General features: G+C 38.5%; 2 protein-coding genes across 5 annotated transcripts in view; one reads left to right on the top strand and one right to left on the bottom strand.

Moving 5' to 3' along the window:
* The window catches only part of itgbl1 (integrin, beta-like 1), a 57,773-nt gene extending 44,182 nt beyond the window's left edge, over window positions 1-13,591 (top strand). The window contains exons 9-11 of one of the 2 annotated variants that reach the window (XM_075479212.1): window positions 1,842-1,988; window positions 9,272-9,385; window positions 12,960-13,591. In XM_075479212.1, coding sequence (XP_075335327.1) covers window positions 1,842-1,988; window positions 9,272-9,385; window positions 12,960-13,048 — 350 coding nt within the window. In that variant the 3' untranslated portion in view covers window positions 13,049-13,591. Of the gene's footprint in view, window positions 1-1,818; window positions 1,989-9,271; window positions 9,386-12,959 lie in introns of those variants that run through there. The other variant, XR_012772534.1, reaches the window with a different exon arrangement.
* The window catches only part of fgf14 (fibroblast growth factor 14), a 128,090-nt gene continuing 123,599 nt past the window's right edge, over window positions 13,396-17,886 (bottom strand). For all 3 annotated transcript variants that reach the window (XM_075479214.1, XM_075479216.1, XM_075479215.1), the window contains exon 5: window positions 13,396-16,890. In XM_075479214.1, coding sequence (XP_075335329.1) covers window positions 16,748-16,890 — 143 coding nt within the window. In that variant the 3' untranslated portion in view covers window positions 13,396-16,747. The remainder of the gene's footprint in view (window positions 16,891-17,886) is intronic.

Genomic DNA, 17,886 nt, shown 5'->3' with positions numbered 1-17,886 from the left:
GGGATTCTATTTTGAGGGATTTAGAAAGGTTTCTTTTTTTTTTTTTTTTTTATAGACTTTTTGATATTATAAAAGAAATATATCCTAATTCTTTTGGGTAATCGGGTAATATTTTATTCACCTAAGTATTCATAGTAAAAGCAATCTTTATGAAGGCTACATGACAAATAAAGAGGGAGTTTATGTATTTTATCAGAAAAGAGTCTGATCCCCTGCCGCGGTCATGATAAAAGGAAATCGAGATGCATTTCTAGATAAATCGACTCAATAGCAGGTGACTTTTGATCAAGTGATATACAAGCATCTTTGGAACATATCTACTGTTTAATGTTGTATTCTGCCTTTGCCTGTCCTGAATTCATTCCTCCTCCTCTTGCTCATGCTCTCATGCTTTCCCTTTATTGACGAGGTTGATTGTTCTCGCATGATATAATCAGTGTGATCCTCCATTTCTCAAATGTCTACCCTAAAATATCTCACAAGATGGCATTTACACCCACTAATATCTCCACTTTCTTCTTTTTCGTCACCTTCTCAACTCTACTCCTCTTCTACGTGCCTTTAATGGCAGTAATATGGTCATTTCCCTGTGTAGATGGACCTACTGTACAAATAGATATAAGTACTAAAGTAATAAAAACATAATATTTAGTTTAATAAAGTGACAGGACACAAAAAATCTTTTTAACTGTTGACCAGACCGCATATAAGCACATTTTTAAAAAGACCAACCCTTTTCTAATATGAAAAGAAGAGATATGGTTTGTTCGTTTATTGATATAATTGATCTTTAAAGATTAAAGATGCTGCTAAGAAAAACAATGGATGATTAGATAAAATACACCACTGTTTTTCCAATTTTTTCATTGAACCATTGAATGCAACCCACGCACCAGCACTAAATGTTACGTGCTGATGTTGAAAAATTATTAGTAAATTATACAAATTAAAACAATTTTTAATTTGAATTAGCATCAGCAAGTATTTAAGCTCGTTCACCTGTTGCTAAATGAATCAGTTTAGAAAGTTTTATTGTTTGCATGCATTTAAATGTGTATGTATGAGTCTTAAATGTGTGACTTTAGGTGGCGGAGAAACTCGACTAAAGCTTGATTGACTGATTCAATAGACCTTCTGAGCAATTTCCAGCTGCAGATTATGGATTTACAGTCACAAAAATTGTGAGAAATGCTCTGCACATTACCACCTTTTCAAACTGGTCTCTGTTACCAGATAATCAGTCAATAATGTAACTGCTTCTTCATAATGTCATTTATAGTGAGTGATTCAAGGGGTCCTGTTGGACATGAAGGGAGGTATAAGTGTGTGAATAACTCTGTGATTTTGCAATCTTATTAGCAATGGCTGTATCACCATTACAGCCCCCAACTGCTTTTTTCAACCAATTAACCTAAATGGTTTCTTACCCTTGTTTCTTAAGAGTGTATGTGAGTGTGTTTTTGCCTTTCATTTCCATCATTTTTTTTTACCTCTGTATTAAGCACTGGAGATTTATTAGGACAGGACAAGACCAGTGATGACAGTGTCTTTCATGTCCCCAGAGGTAATACAATAAGCTTGCTGCATCTCTCTCATCTCCCTGCAGCTCGGCCTCCCTGTACTGCCTATTAGTGTCAAGGTTTGATGTCTGCTCTGTCAACTCTTTGAATTTATGGGCTTTAAATCTATCTTTTTGCTCTCCAGTGACTTGGCCATCTTAAAATGCTTTACTTTTTCTTTTTTTTTTTTTTCAACTTTTCTTCTGTCCGCAGTGTTTTCTCATGGCCTTGCACCGTATTCTGTCTCCTTTAAATGAAGGCCCTTCTGCCCTCCACCGCCAGGTCACGGTTACTGTTCATGTGGACGGTGCATCTGTGAGGAGGGCTGGTTTGGGAAGCTGTGCCAGTTCCCCAGGTCCTGTGATATGAGTGATGCCCAGAGCAAGGAGGTTTGCGAGACTGCTGATGGAGTCATGTGCAGTGGAAAAGGTAAACAAGATATATCAATATTTTTTGTCTGTTCTAATGCTGCTCCAGACAACATTAATATGTACATATATGACACAGAATGTCAGGATTAAATTCAAACAAAGGAATTCTTCATTTTGAGTGAAGTTAAGTGGATAGATTAGAAATAAGTGTAAATGTGCCAATTATAAAAACCCAGGCGAACCCCAAATATAAACATGACAAAATGAAATAAGGTTCAAAATAATAAGTCAAATATGTGTGAATTCTTAAACTCAGAAATAGCAAATGTCTATCAAAGAATGGATTTTATTTATTGATCGCCAGGCATCCTTCAACCCTGAGAAACTAATGCATCTCTTCACTTTATATGGCTTTATATAAGCAAATACTTCATGACATTTGAGACAACAGTGTTGAAGTCATCAAGAAATTAATGAAGCTCCGGTGTTATAAGGATTCTTATTATCTTTATGTGTAACATATTAAAAATACTAGAAATTAGGGTAGAAGTATTTGAAAAGGAGTAATGAATGTTCCCATTTCCCACTTCATCTGCTAAACAATCGCAAACAAATTCTGAATTACATATTTTTAGCATATTAATCCTTTGTTTTTTCAGCTATACCAAGGGCCTATTCACATACAAACTGTACACAAATTTCACAACCATATTAATTGTTGATTTTAATAAACTGCTTTCGTTCTGTCACAGGTCTGAGGATTGCATAGTTTTTGTCAAACATGTTTTCGGAGTACTGTTGTGGGTCAGCATATTGACTTTTCCCTAATGGTGTCCTTTCAGTATGCACATACTCTCTGTTTCAGTTCACAAACACCTTATTTGTCCATGTGGGGCAATTTACAGGGTCAGGTAGGGTAGCAAAACTACAATAACATAGTGTTGCAGTTGTGTGCTAATGCCAAAATAGCCTTTAGCTCCAAATAAGATTTAGAATATGCTATTGATGAAATATTCTCTGGATTTGTGCTACACATGTAAAATAACAAAAACAAAAAAAGAACAATATGATTGACATTATAATTATTAGCAAATCTATTGACAAGTACAATCTGTCTGTATCTTGAGTGAAGCTAAGTCTTACATCTGTCTTACATTCATTGTGCCTGCTGCATTCATAATGAACAACACTAATTTAACTAAAGTGTCTGAGTTATTAGTGCCAAGTAATTAAACTAACTGCTGTCTTTTATAGGAGATCTCACAAGATTAACATAAGATTTATACTTTGATCCCCAGTTTATTGCTCTGTCAGAGGTAACAGCCTTGTATGTAAGGGGCAATTTGAAGAAAATGGGCTATTAGAGGGGGTGGATGTTGTTCTCTTAGTCCTGAGACAATGTTGCTGCTTTGTTCATGAACACGTAATACTCACTCACAAAATAATCTGTGTCAAAGCAACCCAAAACATGAAATATTCACAAAAACCTGTTCAATTGTACAGTTTTTCAGTTTTTTTGTAAACTGGTTTTTAGGGAAATACTGTATTCATTAAAGGGCTATTGCATCACAATTAAACAGGTCATAGAGTTCACATTTGGAGGTCAGGGGAGGTGGAGCAACACACACGAATGTCAAAGAACTGAAAACTGACACCAGTCCCAAACACTGAAAAAGTAACTTTGTTTTTAAATGTCATTGAACTCTTTTTTGGTGTTTTTTTTTTTTGATTCAGTCACCTTCCCCCCGTGCTTTCAGTCACTATTTTGTTGCTTTTATAACCATTACAGATCACTTGGTTAAGGTTAGAAAAACATCAAAGCTTCCGTTGATCTGCTGGATAAGCTACACAATCTCAGCACGTCGTGGTAACCACACTGAATATGTTTACATGACACTTGAAAAAAAACAAAAACATTTGTTGTTTAAGTCAGACAAAACCTTGACTTTTAAAATACATGTCTACATGTTAATCCAACCAAAGTCGTACAAAGTCAAAGTTCTAAAAGCTGGACCCGCTCACCCAGACAATATGGTGTGGAGTCCTGAAAGTATACACTCTATTAGACTGAAACTTAGCACTATATCATTACAGCCAAATTCTCAATAAAGCTGCTCTAGTTTTTCAGTTTTTTGTGTCAGGTAGTTAAATGCATCAGAAAATTTGACTGGAAATAAGTTCTGCTGAAAGCATTTCCAGACTGTTACTCTGCTTTGAAAAAATCCTGAGTTTATAACAGCATCCTCTGATAGAAACGCCATTTACAGCTATAACTGTGTGCAGTGTTGTGAAAGTTAACACTTCACAAAAACATGTTGAATTTTCAGTTGAACATATTCATGTACATACTTCAGCATTTACAATTTTTAACTGTTCACAGTCCCAAAATGAACTAATTCACATTCATCTCTCTCTTTTTATGACCTCCTCCAAATAATAGTCCTTATATGGACCTTATATGGTTTATTTGTACCTTTCCACAATAGCAATAAGCAAGTAAAAAGCATGAAACAGGTTAGAAGGAAGGACAAACTCACACCAGCACACACACAAAGCTCACTCTCAGAGCAGTAAGAAATGCTCTGAAATATTAGCTGACATCTTTGTACATAGCCTCACCAGCTAATGTTTCGGAGATTTTACTAGGGAGCTGGGTGGAAAAACTCTGAAAGATGTCCAGAGCGAATGTTGTGGATATTTGCATTTTCAAATACAGCCACTCTAGAACGCTGCAAGAAGAACATTTTTAGAAGAATTTCAGGAGTCCAGTTCATGTGTGAAAACGGCCATGCTTAGTGACAGTACATAACTCTGGTGACCACAGAGTCAATGAATGCACAACTGTCTGTATTAGTTCCAGAATGTGAGGCTTCTTTGATGACCTGGTGCCCAGAGAGAACCCATGCATGCAAGGGGTGAACATACATGCTCCAGACAGAAAGGCCCCAGTCGAGATCCAAACCAGGAGCATTCTTGCAGTGAGGGGACGGTGATGACTACCACAACACCGTGCAGCCTCCTGTGTATTGTAAATACACATATCTGTAATTGTTCTAGTGTATTTGCATTAGTTGTATTTACGTAATTCCTGTGACTGGTGCAGAAGTCATAACAAGGCAGCTTCTGCAAAAAAAAGCTAGAAGCAGCCTGATGTCTTGAATGTTTTCTTAAAGTTCACAGCGTCTGACATACTCTGGACGATAAATAGATGCCCCTCCCGTCCACATACTGGGACAAAGGCATTGGTTCAGTTAAATGCAGAGGTTGAACTCTAACCATAGCTCGACTCAACTGTGCATGTAATCATACTGGCCCTCATTTATCAAACTTGCGTAAGACGAAAAACGTGCGTAGGTCGTGTGTACGTTCTTTTCTGCGCAAAGGTTGGCATTTATCAAATCCATCGTGAGCGCAGGAAAGATGAAATCGCCACGACAGGTCTGAGGCCGTGTACGCACTTTTCCATTTTGACTTGCGGTGACTGCAATAGCATACATAAACAGCAGCGTCACTAGTGCGTGCCTTATGAGTCGCAACAAATCCCTTGGTTAAAATTACAGACTTATCACTTCAAAGAAGGCCCATGTTTTATTTGACTTCAACATAAATATAAACATAAACGCAAATTAAATAAATTAAACAAGTACAACTCCGTAATTGGAAGAGTGATGGCTCATTATTCAACCGCGCACCCTCACACCGAACAGGAGAGGCGCTTTAACACTGCGCACTGTGGAGAGGTTAGGGCACCTAAAGGGCAGGTGGATCTGTCTCTCGGCTGCGGGGGAACCCTTCTATATACCCCCGAAAAGGTATGCAATATTATTATTGCATGCGGGGTTCTCCATACATTGCCCAAAAAAATGGAGTGCCATTTCCAGATGTACATCCAGAGGACCCCGTACCCAGAGATCCCACCAGCCTGCACATTCTGTTATTCAAGGAAAAAAGACGTAGCTCCGATCAGGCCAGCCACCCTCTCCTCCAAGGCACTCAAATCCAAACCTGGATCAGAGCCCCCCCCCCCCCCCCCCCCCCCTGTTTGTGACATGCTGCGTCCGAGAGCTGCGACCTTTTTTGTGGCCAATTTCATATCGGACCACTTCTTCCTGATCTTATTGGAGAAAAAGTAAAACATCGTTCAATTTTAGATTTAATTTAATCTGGAGTTTATCACATTTTATTGACCATCACAGTAGGGGAAAATACATAACTCGTCCGGTCTGCGATTTACATCGCCAACGCTGTTGACAGCCGTCCCAGCTGTCAACAGCGTTGACAGCGTTTCTTTGCCGTCTTTTGTCTATCCATGTCGCAAATCTAGAGGTGCGGCCCTTTTATAGAAGGCGTGGTTAGGATCATTACGATGGATTTCACCCGCCAGATTTATCAACAGCCGCTCTGTTTTACGATGGGATTGGTGTGGTACGCATGTTTTGTAAATCTCACTTGAGCTTCTGCGTACGACGAGTTCTCCGCTCATATCTACGATGCTTTCTACGACGGCTTGATAAATGAGGGCCACTGAGTGTGGACTGATGCTGAAGGATGGAGCCGAAGACTTTGTTGGCCATTTGCAAGAAAGTGCTTCAAGAGAGTGCCACTACAGCCAAAAGCAAACCATAGCAAACTGACTCAGTCATCAGTCAAACTGTACCTCAGTCATCATTGTGTTTATGATTTCATTTAGTGTCTGCTTGTCCTTTAACGTGATTGGGAAAAGGTTGGAGTTATAGGGCAGTCCTACTTCCTCATAATTTCATGTTGGACTGAGTGCTGAATACGAAATACACTGACTTATTATACCATATCAACATCCAAAAAGGTTGTACATGAGGATATTGGACAGCACTTTACATACCACAACATGGACATGTCATGTATGGTCTTTGACATAAGTATTTAAACTAAAAACCTTACAAACTGCACCTGTGTTGATAACAACAATAATCTGGCCAATATTAACATTTACTTTTCATTATGCTGTGATCTTTTACTCAAAGACAAGAAGACATGAATATACAGTGCATTCGGAAAGTATTCAGACCCCCTTCAATTTTTCACCATTTGTTATGTTGCACCGTTATGTTAAAATTATTTAAATTAATTTTTTTTCCCATCAATCTACACTCAGCACCCTATAATGACAGCACAAGCTCAGAATTTAAAAAAAATGTGCAAATTAATTAACAAAGAAAAACTGAAATATCATGTGAACATAAGTATTCAGACCCTTTGCTGTGACACTTACGTATTTAACTCAGGTGCTGTCCATTTCTTTCGATCACCTTTGAGATGGTTCTACCCCTTTATTAGAGTCCACCTGTGCTGACTTAAATTGGTTGGACATGATTTGGAAAGGCACACACCTGTCTATATAAGGCCTTACAGCTCACAGTGCATATCAGAGTAAAATGAGAGCCATGAGGTCAAAGGAACTACCAGAAGAGCTCCGAGACAAAATTGTGGCAAGGCACAGATCTGGCCAAGGCTACAAAAGAATTTCGACTGCAGGGCACTGTGGCCTCAATAATTCTCAAATAGAAGAAGTTTCAGACAACCAGGACTCTTCCTAGAGCTGGCCGTCCGGCCAAACTGAGCAGTCGGGGGAGAAGAGCCTTGGTGCGAGAGGTAACCAAGAACCCAAAGACGACTCTGGCTGAGCTCCAGACATCCTGTGTGGATATGGGAGAAAGTTGCAGAAAGACAACCATCACTGCAGCCCTCCATCAATCTGGGCTATATGGCAGAGTGGCCAGACGGAAGCCTCTCCTCTATGCAAGACACATGAAAGCCCGGATAGAGTTTGCAAAAAAACACCAAAAGGACTCCCTGACTGTGAGAAAGAAGCTTCTCTGGTCTGATGAGACCAAGATTGAAATATTTGGTCTTAATTCTAAGCGGTATGTGTGGAGGAAACCAGGCACTGCTCATCACCTGCCCAATACCATCCCAACAGTGAAGCATGGTGGTGGCAGCATCATGCTGTGGGGGTGTTTTTCAGCTGCAGGGACGGGGCGACTGGTTGTGATTCAAGGAAAGATGAACGCTGCAAAATACAGAGATATCCTGGATGAAAACCTTGTCCAGAGTGCTCAAGACCTCAGACTGGGCCGAAGGTTCACCTTCCAACATGACAATGACCTGAAGCACACAGCCAAATTAACGCAGGAGTGGCTTAGGAATAAGTCAGTGAATGTCCTTAAATGGCCAAGCCAGAGCCCTGACTTAAACCCAATTGAACATCTCTGGAGGGACCTAAAAATGGCTGTCCACCAACATTCCCCATCCAACCTGACAGAGCTGGAGAGGATCTCCAAGGAAGAGTGGCAGAAAATCCCAACATCCAGGTGTGAAAAAACTTGTTACATCATTCCCGAGAAGACTCATGGCTGTACTGACTCAAAAAGGTGCCTCTACTAAGTACTGAGCAAAGGGTCTGAATACTTAAGTTCTTGTGATATTTTAGTTTTTCTTTTTTAATAAATTTGCAAAAGTTTCTATAATTCTGTGTTTGTGCTGTCATTATAGGGTGCTGAGTGTAGATTGAAAGGGAAAAAAATGAATTTAAATGATTTTAACATAAGGCTGCAACATAACAAATAGTGAAAAATTTAAGGCGGTCTAAACACTTTCCGAATGCACTGTATATGGCAAAGGTGTTTCTAACAAAGGACCCCGCATAATGGTATACCTTCTCTGGTGTGCAGAAGTGAATCCAACTCTTCAGAGCCGAGCTTTGCTGGAAAATGAAGATGAGCATGTTCATTCTCCACGCTTCACTAAATTCAGATAGCAGAAGCCTCATTGTCCTCTTCTTCTTCCCCGTCTCACCTCTCTCTTACCTGTTTCACTCTCTATTACTCTCCATTCTCCATCTGCCTTCTTTTTCCATTGTCGCTTCCTGTTACCAAGCCCATGTGGGTAAAAAAAATGAAGCAGCCAGGATTTGTTTCTCTCTACCGGACCTTAATATCTTGTTATCCTGCTGCTACCCTTGAGAGAGAGAGAAGAATATACCCTGATGGGGAAGAGAGGAGGTTTAAAGCCTGGGTGGATTGGCACCCTGGTGGTAAAAGTGTATTAGTAGCTGTTTCCTCAGGGAATATCTCTGTCCTCACTGACCAAAAGTATTAATCTTCTGTGATAGAGAAAAAAAAAGCAAAGAAAGATTGAAGAGAATACAAACAGTTGTCATTGAAAAAAGAGGAAAAAAGAAATGTACAAAGTGGGTGGCATACAAACGTAATACAAAAATACACAAAGTCAAAATGTCTCAGCTTAAATGACAAAATGTTACGTGTGTGTTTGTTTGTGTGTCTCTGTGTGTGTGTTTTATAGGTTCCTGTCACTGTGGCCAGTGCATTTGCTCTCCCCAAGAATGGTGGGTGTCTGGAGAGTATTGTGAATGTGACGACAGACAGTGTGATAAACACGATGGCCTCATCTGCACAGGTAATGAAACACACTCACTCGATGTTCTCAGAAATGAGGGAGCCAATCCATAAAGACACGATGGCAGAGGGACCTAATCGAAAATGTAGTTTAATCTGGGACAGACCTTATTAATGAGAAAACATCTACAAATACCTCAACAACAGGATGCATTGTCTTTAAAAGGCAGCTTTAAAAGTGCGATGTAGCGATATAATTATACTATTGTAACGACAAAAGTTGTCATAAATACTACATAAAGATCATAACTAGTTCTTAAAAAAACTGATTATTTTTTTCAGGAAAAACAGCAAAGCATTCAATATTCAAGACAGAAAGACAATATTTTTCTCACCAGTTTTATATATAACTGAAATTCCCATAATTCCTTGTCTTTATTTTCTGTGGTAAAAATAGCTTTCATTAGTATAAACCATTTTATGTAACTTTATACAAGTAGTAAAATGTGTAGAAATACAAAAAGACCTCTGTTCCTCAGCTGATGCTGGTTTTAAAAAGAGAGTCGCAAGCAACTGTTATTGAGGCTTAAAGTTATACATTATCAAGAGCTGAGTAAAAGAGTGCAGCGGCCCCTAACTATGCATTGTATTTGAAAAAGTGTCATTGGGTTCTTGGCCAGAGCCCATAATATTCCTGACATCGCAGCTGGTGTTTAATCTTGTTTTATCTTTGAAAGGCAGGACTTTTGAAGTTATAATTAATAGAAAAAAGTAGAGGAGCCAAATTTTAAACTTAAGTTGCTCAGTCTAAACACTAAATACGTTAGGAATAAGTTGGGATACAGCCCCCCCTTTGATATATATATATATATTCAAATGCAAGCCATGATGGGTTCACAGTGGCTCTATCAAGAGGTGTTTCACAACAGCTATGTTTTGGCATATTTAATTCCTTTTTATAGATATAATTATTTCAACATTAGTGTATTGAATGGTTGTATAGTTACAGCTGTGGTCAGTGCTTGCGAAGGTGGATACAGTGCAAATAAAAAACAAGTTATAAATGTACTTATATATGACAATAGTATTATATAAGTATTGTGGAGAAAGACGACAACATATTCTCAACTAAAAACATCAAACTTCTGCTGCATATGACCTGAGATTTGTGTACCTGTTCCAACGGTGTTTCGTGACAAGAAACTAGATTTATGGCGCATGATTCTGAAGCACTGCTAATTCAGGTAAAAGAAAAAAAAAAGAAACAAATATATGCATATATTGAATACTGCACAGTGAGTGAATGAGTGGGCAATTTCAACACAAGTGAAAATCCCTCTTGCATGAACCGCTGTTTTTATTTTTGCGTGAAACACAGTGAAATTATTTCTAATGAAACATGCCTCTATATAGTTTATCCACAAGAGCTACGGCCTCTCCACTGATAGTGGAAAGCTTTGTATACGCTTAATGATTTTTGCCCCAGGGCCTGTCAAAGTCTGTGTGACTGTTAAGTGTTTCTCATCATGACTTCATGCCTCCAAATGTCAGCCTTAATGTCATTCAAATGAGCATCAGTAGTCCCAAACTCACACCAATCCTGCTTAAAAATGTTCAAAAACAGAACGCAAATGAAGGAAACAACTCGCAACATCTGTTAACTGTTCTTGACTTCCATTACTGCTTACTGCATAAATGTGAAAAGAACCTTGTCCATGAGAATTACTTTAATGGAGGGGTGTTTTGCATGAAAAGTCAATTCCAGAGAGGGGATAAAACCTTTAGATTAATAACACACCCAGTGCTTCTTCCCATCAGATAGCAGTGATTGAGTCCTTTCTCTTTCTACCACTGTAATGATTGAAAAAGAAATGTTTGGCAAGTTAGCCAAGAAATGACTCTGCATCCAGGGATTTCATGGATCCGTCAAAGCTGTTGATTCTCATTACACATACAAATGATGAGTGATGTGGAAAATGTAGCATATTAGAAATGCCCACTGGTTAATTTCATGCACCGAATACAATCATTCCAGCAAACATTTCAGAGAAGAGACAAAAGCTTCTGTTAAGCTGTTATAAGCATAAAGAAATAAATTACAATATTTCGGTATCATGCAGCACTGTCTACTTGTGTTTTTACGATGTCATAATTTACTGGAAGTACTGCTACAATCACCAAAAATATTTATTTATCATAGAATAGTGTGACCCAATTGGTTTGAGTAAAGTCTCAATAAAACCAGCACCATTCTTTAAATGTCTCACTTCAAATGCAGAAGAGCTTGAACCACAAGCATAGAGGCTCACTCTATGATTTCTAACGAGATGATTATACTGATATGGTGATATTCTTGTCAGGCAAATCCCACAAGGGCATTCAAACCATAACTGAATTAACAATGAACTGGAATATCATCTGTGGAGTTAATATCTGATAGATCTTATTCTTTTGTGCCACGAAGCTCCATTGTTGTTGAAATCTTTAGATTACAGTATACAATAATATAGCGTCATGTGACACTGACCATGGGCTCTGTAGGTTCATATATCTTCCTCTGTTAATACTCACCAAATAGGTGTTAATCTAAAGATAAAAGTCTTTTCCAGTAAATCTAACATTTAGTCCTGTTTGAGAATACATATCATTAAGTTGTAGGATTAATGAGTCTTGAACAATTTATTTCCTGTTTTTATAGATTTGTATCTTCAATGCAAACTTTAGCTCTTGGCTGAATGCTATGTACAGGGTAAGGAAGATGGTGATTTTGGCCTTACAGGGGAGTTTTGTTACAAAAAAAAGAGCATGAAGTAAGAAGACCTTATCTTTTAATGGGTTGAAGTCAACCCGCGCAATTTCTGCAGAAAACCACATGTTGACTTCAGCTCAGGATATCTGTTTATACTTCTTCCCTAAATCAATGTTGCCTCATTTAGCTATTTCTTAATATCTGACTTCCCACAGAGATATTTTGCTTTAGATACGTCTGCTCAACTGTATGACAGCAGAGGTCGTCTTCTTTACAGGGTTAGTAGAGGTCCCGGTTTCTAACTGCTACAAAAAAATTTTGTTTCATTCCGACTGTCTAATAAAGGACCTCAGATCCACTTAAATGAAAAAAAATAGATATTTTTTTATTTTGCCTTACGTTTGTGTTGGTGACCTGTTTCCTAAAAGATTGAAGCAGATAACACTCTTAAAGTTGAATGTTAAAGTTGAATGTTCTATGTTCTTCTACCCCAAGCTCCTCCCTGAGATTTATTCTCTCAGTGCGTCTTACTTTATCATTGAGTGTACAATAAATGTGGCTGGCTACAAGCCTTTTGTCAATTAAACACTTTTGCTTTGCTGTATCACCATCAAATTAATGATTTTTGAGACATCTAAGCTTTGTACCAATGTGATGAATATGTAAAGTTATAATCAAACTGTAAATAATCAAACCAGTTTCTTCCTGTGCTCTTTGAGCAAATACAGTGGAAAACCTAAAACCGTTCTGAGCAATATGGCTGTCTTCCATCCCCCCTATCAGAGAGCCAGGAAAGCAGGGTGTGAAAAGAGGAGTCTTGTTAAAGGTCAGGCGTGATTGCACAGCTCTTTTAATTCTCAACTTCTTTTCTCACATCTTCTCACAGGGAATGGGTTGTGCAACTGTGGCAACTGTGAGTGCTGGGAAGGCTGGACAGGGAACGCTTGTGAAATCTGGGTGGGAGCAGAGTACTGAAGAGCACCACTGCCAGTCATGACCAAACCGTTTTAACATCACAGCCCAGACACCAAAGTGTGTTTGTTTGTTTGAAACATATTCCATTGTGTCATTTATGTTTTCAAAATTTCTTTTTATGTATGATTATTTTTTTTTATATTGAATAGGAAAGCTTACATATTTCAGATGGTAACATACAATAATAGGATGCAGGTAAATTACAAATCCAAATGCTGGAAAGAGAACATATTGTATTATTGAGTTGCATACAAAGGAGATTTGCAATACTATGTTTTTAACTAATATCAATTTGTATGTCATTCCCAAACTAGATTGAAAGCTTGCTCAAAAGCTCAAGGCAGAGGTTGCTCTTTGAAGTTTTTATTTCTTTTTCATAATAAAACAATAAATGTGCCGCATAACACAACATTTTGCATGGAAAACAATGCGAAGACCTTAATCATATATGGTTACAAATTTGTTATAACATGACATAATTCTGATGGACATACTTGCCATGGTATATTGTATATATTTTTGAAAATAAATAATTGTATAGTGCCTATTCTTCTCCACAAGGAAATCAAACCAAATCATCTGCCATGTAAATCTACACTATCCTAGAAGTGATAAGATTAAAGTTGAGGAAACAAAGAGAAGGGCATACATAGTTTGGTTGTGGCATGCTGGATGTCCATGTCACCTCAAAAGGTGGTATCAGGGGATGAGATGTGCGTTGACACAAGAGCTCAGTCACCATTTGAAAAGAGGACCAACAAGAAGTCACAAAGAAAATGTCATGTCAATTCTACTTTGGCCTTTTTCATGCTTAAACTAGCCAACCCCATTTGTCCCATCAAAAATGACAGGTGCAATAATATACTGCACGCTATATTGCATTAAGTATCAAGTTACTGACATTACAGTACACCTTTACATAAATATTTTATTCAATGTGTTGTATATATGTATACAACAAACATAAACTGTATAGTGTAGACAAACTCATTGCATATATGTAAAATTAGCAGTACATACCAACAGTTCTTGATAGACATAGCCTACTACATGCAGTTCATCAATGCCATCCTCTCCCCATGCTACAGATGGGACAACATACAAAATAAGAGGTTGAAAACAGAAGCAACAAAGTTTCTAGAATATCCTTGTAACACATTTGAAGAGAGGGAGAACAAAGTAAAAGTGACTGGGATCTGGAGACGACATCACATACACGACCCGTATACAAGGGGAATGAGGACAAACAAAAAAAGAAAGGTGGCCACAGAGATGTACATTTACACACCGGTCAGTTACAAAAATAATGTCACCCTCAAAGGAACCAGTTAACAGGACTGGAGAAGGGCTGGAGTGGTAACCAGCCCATCATGTAGAATTTGTAAGAGAGGAGGATGACTATCTGTAATAAGGGCAAAACGTCAGCCCCAAATACAACTACAGCAATGTCCAGCTCCTGTGCGAGAGTGTAGGTGTGTGCAGTTATTGTTATAGCAGTAACAACTTTATACAGAGTGGCATGTAGCTAATGTTCTTTGATGTGCTGTAATAGGAAATGGTTATGTATAATCCCAATAAACTCAGAGTTATATTCACCAAATGAATTTCTTAATAGAGTTGAACTTTTAGCAGCATACAGCAACAATCTACTAAATATTCTAAATCTTATCTATTAAAACTATTAGGAAAAAAATCATTAAAGCAAGATGTAATAAATGTTTTGATCAGATAGACCTTTAATAAATCGCTAACAGTCGAGATGAATGCAAAACAAAGTGCAGTGGATTACCTTCAGATATTAAGTGTGCACTGAAGCCTACAACATGCCCATTCAACTCCTACACTGAACTTCAGTGCTCCTCTGCTCACACAGAGCGAAGAGCAATCCCCCATGCCTTATTCCTTATAGAAAATACATGCATGTGATTAATTCATTGTATATGTACTTCATCCAAAAATGACATCAGTCAAGACCCTTGCTGGTCCAAGCAGAGTTGATTCTTTCAAACAAAGGAAATTATATCACAGTGAAAGCTTGATGAACTGCATCTGAGAGAGAATCTGATTTTTAAAGATTTGTTCAGTGTTTTTTTATCCTTTTTTAGACTCGGGATGGAAAAAAAAAACTTTGGTCGTTTCAGAGTGGATACATCTGAGTGTGATTTTTTTTTTCATGAGTAATGCTACGTGTTATCTACATGGATCTATCGGGTGAGTGAGGCACCTTTGGCCCAGTGGGGACTGGGATCTTGTTTTTGCATGCCGGGAATCAAGGTCCAAACAGGCACGTAATAGGCCAAGATGATCAATACTGGACTCTGCATGCTGAGCTAGGACACAAATCCTCTCATAATAATAATAATATCTAGTCATTTAAAAAGTTATGTCATTTTCCCTAAGTTTTATACAGTGAAAATGTTGCATTATAAGCCATCGCTTGTATAACTGCTGCAAAAAGAGAACACAATATTAACCTTGTCCATGCGTTAGTTTGCTGAACCAAATAGGGATGCAGCCAGTATAAATGTCCCCTACTGGTTTTCAGCCATGTTGTTTTCTTTGCTTTAAGTAGACATTGCCATAAGATGGCTGCCAGTGCTGCAATTATAGACTGTCTAAGTCAAAGCCACAACCCTTGCCTCATAGTCCAATAAAAGTCTGCGAGTAAGGGACAGAGGCCTACAAGGCCTAGAGATATTCCTAGAGCCCACGCTCTGAAATAAGATTAAAGAAAAATAGATTTCAGGATTTCTATTTACCAGAGAAGGCGGGCTGAAACGCTGGTGGGACATAGATAGTGATATGTATACACCATTCCTTGCAGCGCTCTCCCACCCACACACACATCTGTTTAAAAATGTGTGTGTGTTCGTATGTGTGTAGGGAGCTCCTCGCATTGATTGCAGTGGCGGTAATTAGCACTTCATCAACTGTGATTGCAGGAGCTGTCTGCCATCCTCCAGTGTGTTGTATGGGCTGTTAAAAAGCAGCGTCTCTGATTTGCCACACAAATTTTGTGTGACTGTTTTTAAATGTGTGCATGTTCTAGGCAAAAAGTAAATTTGGACTTTTTCAAGCTCTTATATGTTTTCTTTTTATATGCCACATCTACCATCATGTATTAGAAAATAACACAACTCCCTTGCAAAATGTGTTTATCATTTCTATGTTCCTTGACAAAGAGAAGAAAAATGTGTGACCAGAAATAGAAAGAGAAGGAGAGGGGAACATACTTGTAAAAAATATAGGACAATAGTCCAAATATTTACTCTAGCTATACAGTCTCTATCCCAGAACATAGCTGGTGAACTGTGGTATAGAAAATAGATTTGAAGATACACCAACTCTGCTGCAACAGGGCATTATAGAGAGAGGGAGTTTTTTTGGACAAACTGTAATCAAGCAAAGTACCACAAGCATCATTGTGAAACATGTTATTCCCATGAATTCTCACAGTTTCAGAGGAATCTAAAGGCATTCCATGATCAGAGGTCCTCTTCCCTCCTGTGCTGAACAAACTCAGCCATCCCAGAATCCATCTGCCTGCGTGGAGACAGCTGGAAAAAGGGAGGAGGAGGAGGAGCGAGAGAATAAAGGAAGGGAGGTTCGCTTAGATGTGATCCAATGAAAAAAGAGGGTCTGGAGTCCCTGCCTCCGTCACATTCCTCCCCTCAACGTACACACACTGCTCGGGCTTGGCTATGTGGCAGGTTTGTCGGGCTTGCTGACAGGTTTGCCTCCATTCATCACTGCCGGCTCACTTGTGCTTTTACTGGGAGGTACTGCTGCCTTGGGCACTGTCTCTCCTACATCATGCAACGATGGCTCTCTGTACATGGCAACTGGAGGAGCAGGCATGAAAAAAAAGAGAGCAGAGAGAAAGGGGGAAAAGCTGTTAGCAAGAATACTTCATTGCCCTTTTGAGTTTACCCCTCCCCCCCAGCAACACTTACTCTTGTTTCCTTTTTAAAGGTTCAGGGCAGGAAAAAAAAAAAACTTGCAATTTACAGATGGCTAAAAGCTGACACATGCTTTGAATAACTCGGCTTTGAGCTACTATCCTGAGTCACATTCCTCCATCATAACTGATTCTATTAAAATAGAAAAAGAAAAGGCAACAAAAGTCTCATAATTTTTCTGCTACTACACTACAGCTGTATTGAAAGGGCACTTCACTTTGATTTCCTTGTTTAAAATTATGGAAAGCTGAGAGTGATCAACAGGACTATCGCCATTTTATACTAAACATAAAGAGCTGCCTTGTCTTCTAAACTGTTAACCTTCATGAGTAAAACAGTGAATCAGCAAGCAAATACAGACATACTAAAGGTTATACGTACAGTAACTGTAGCATTGTTAAACATAAAACCGAGTCTTAGATTTAGTCACAGTAAAAAGGCTCCTATACACCAAAAATGTAGAACCAGCAGTGACGAGATGTTTCCTGCTGCGTCTCCTGAAAAAAAACCAGCAAGTGAACTTCAGGCAAGAATGTACGATATGCGTTTGTGCAAGAAGACATGGCTCACCAGTGCAGAAGGGGGCAATTGTATGTATATTATGCAATAATGGAAACTGGAAGACTGCCAAAAAATATAGTCATTGCCTTTTGTGCTTTGAGTATCTCAGCAATGCCATACGGATCCAATTGCTTTTAAGCCATTATTAATACTTGGTCTTTTCACTCAGCATGGCCGCATTATTGTGAAAAATGTTGCTTATTTTGAAGAAATGAAGATCACAAGCAAAAAAGAAATTGTGTTTGTTTTCTGTTGCCTCAGCCACCTCTCTCCTTGTTCTTTCTCTAGCATTCCGCTACAGAGCTTATCACTTATGAC

The sequence above is a fragment of the Odontesthes bonariensis genome, chromosome 12, assembly GCF_027942865.1.
Source record: "Odontesthes bonariensis isolate fOdoBon6 chromosome 12, fOdoBon6.hap1, whole genome shotgun sequence".
Lineage (NCBI taxonomy): Eukaryota > Metazoa > Chordata > Actinopteri > Atheriniformes > Atherinopsidae > Odontesthes > Odontesthes bonariensis.
This window is presented reverse-complemented; position numbering and strand designations above follow the sequence as displayed.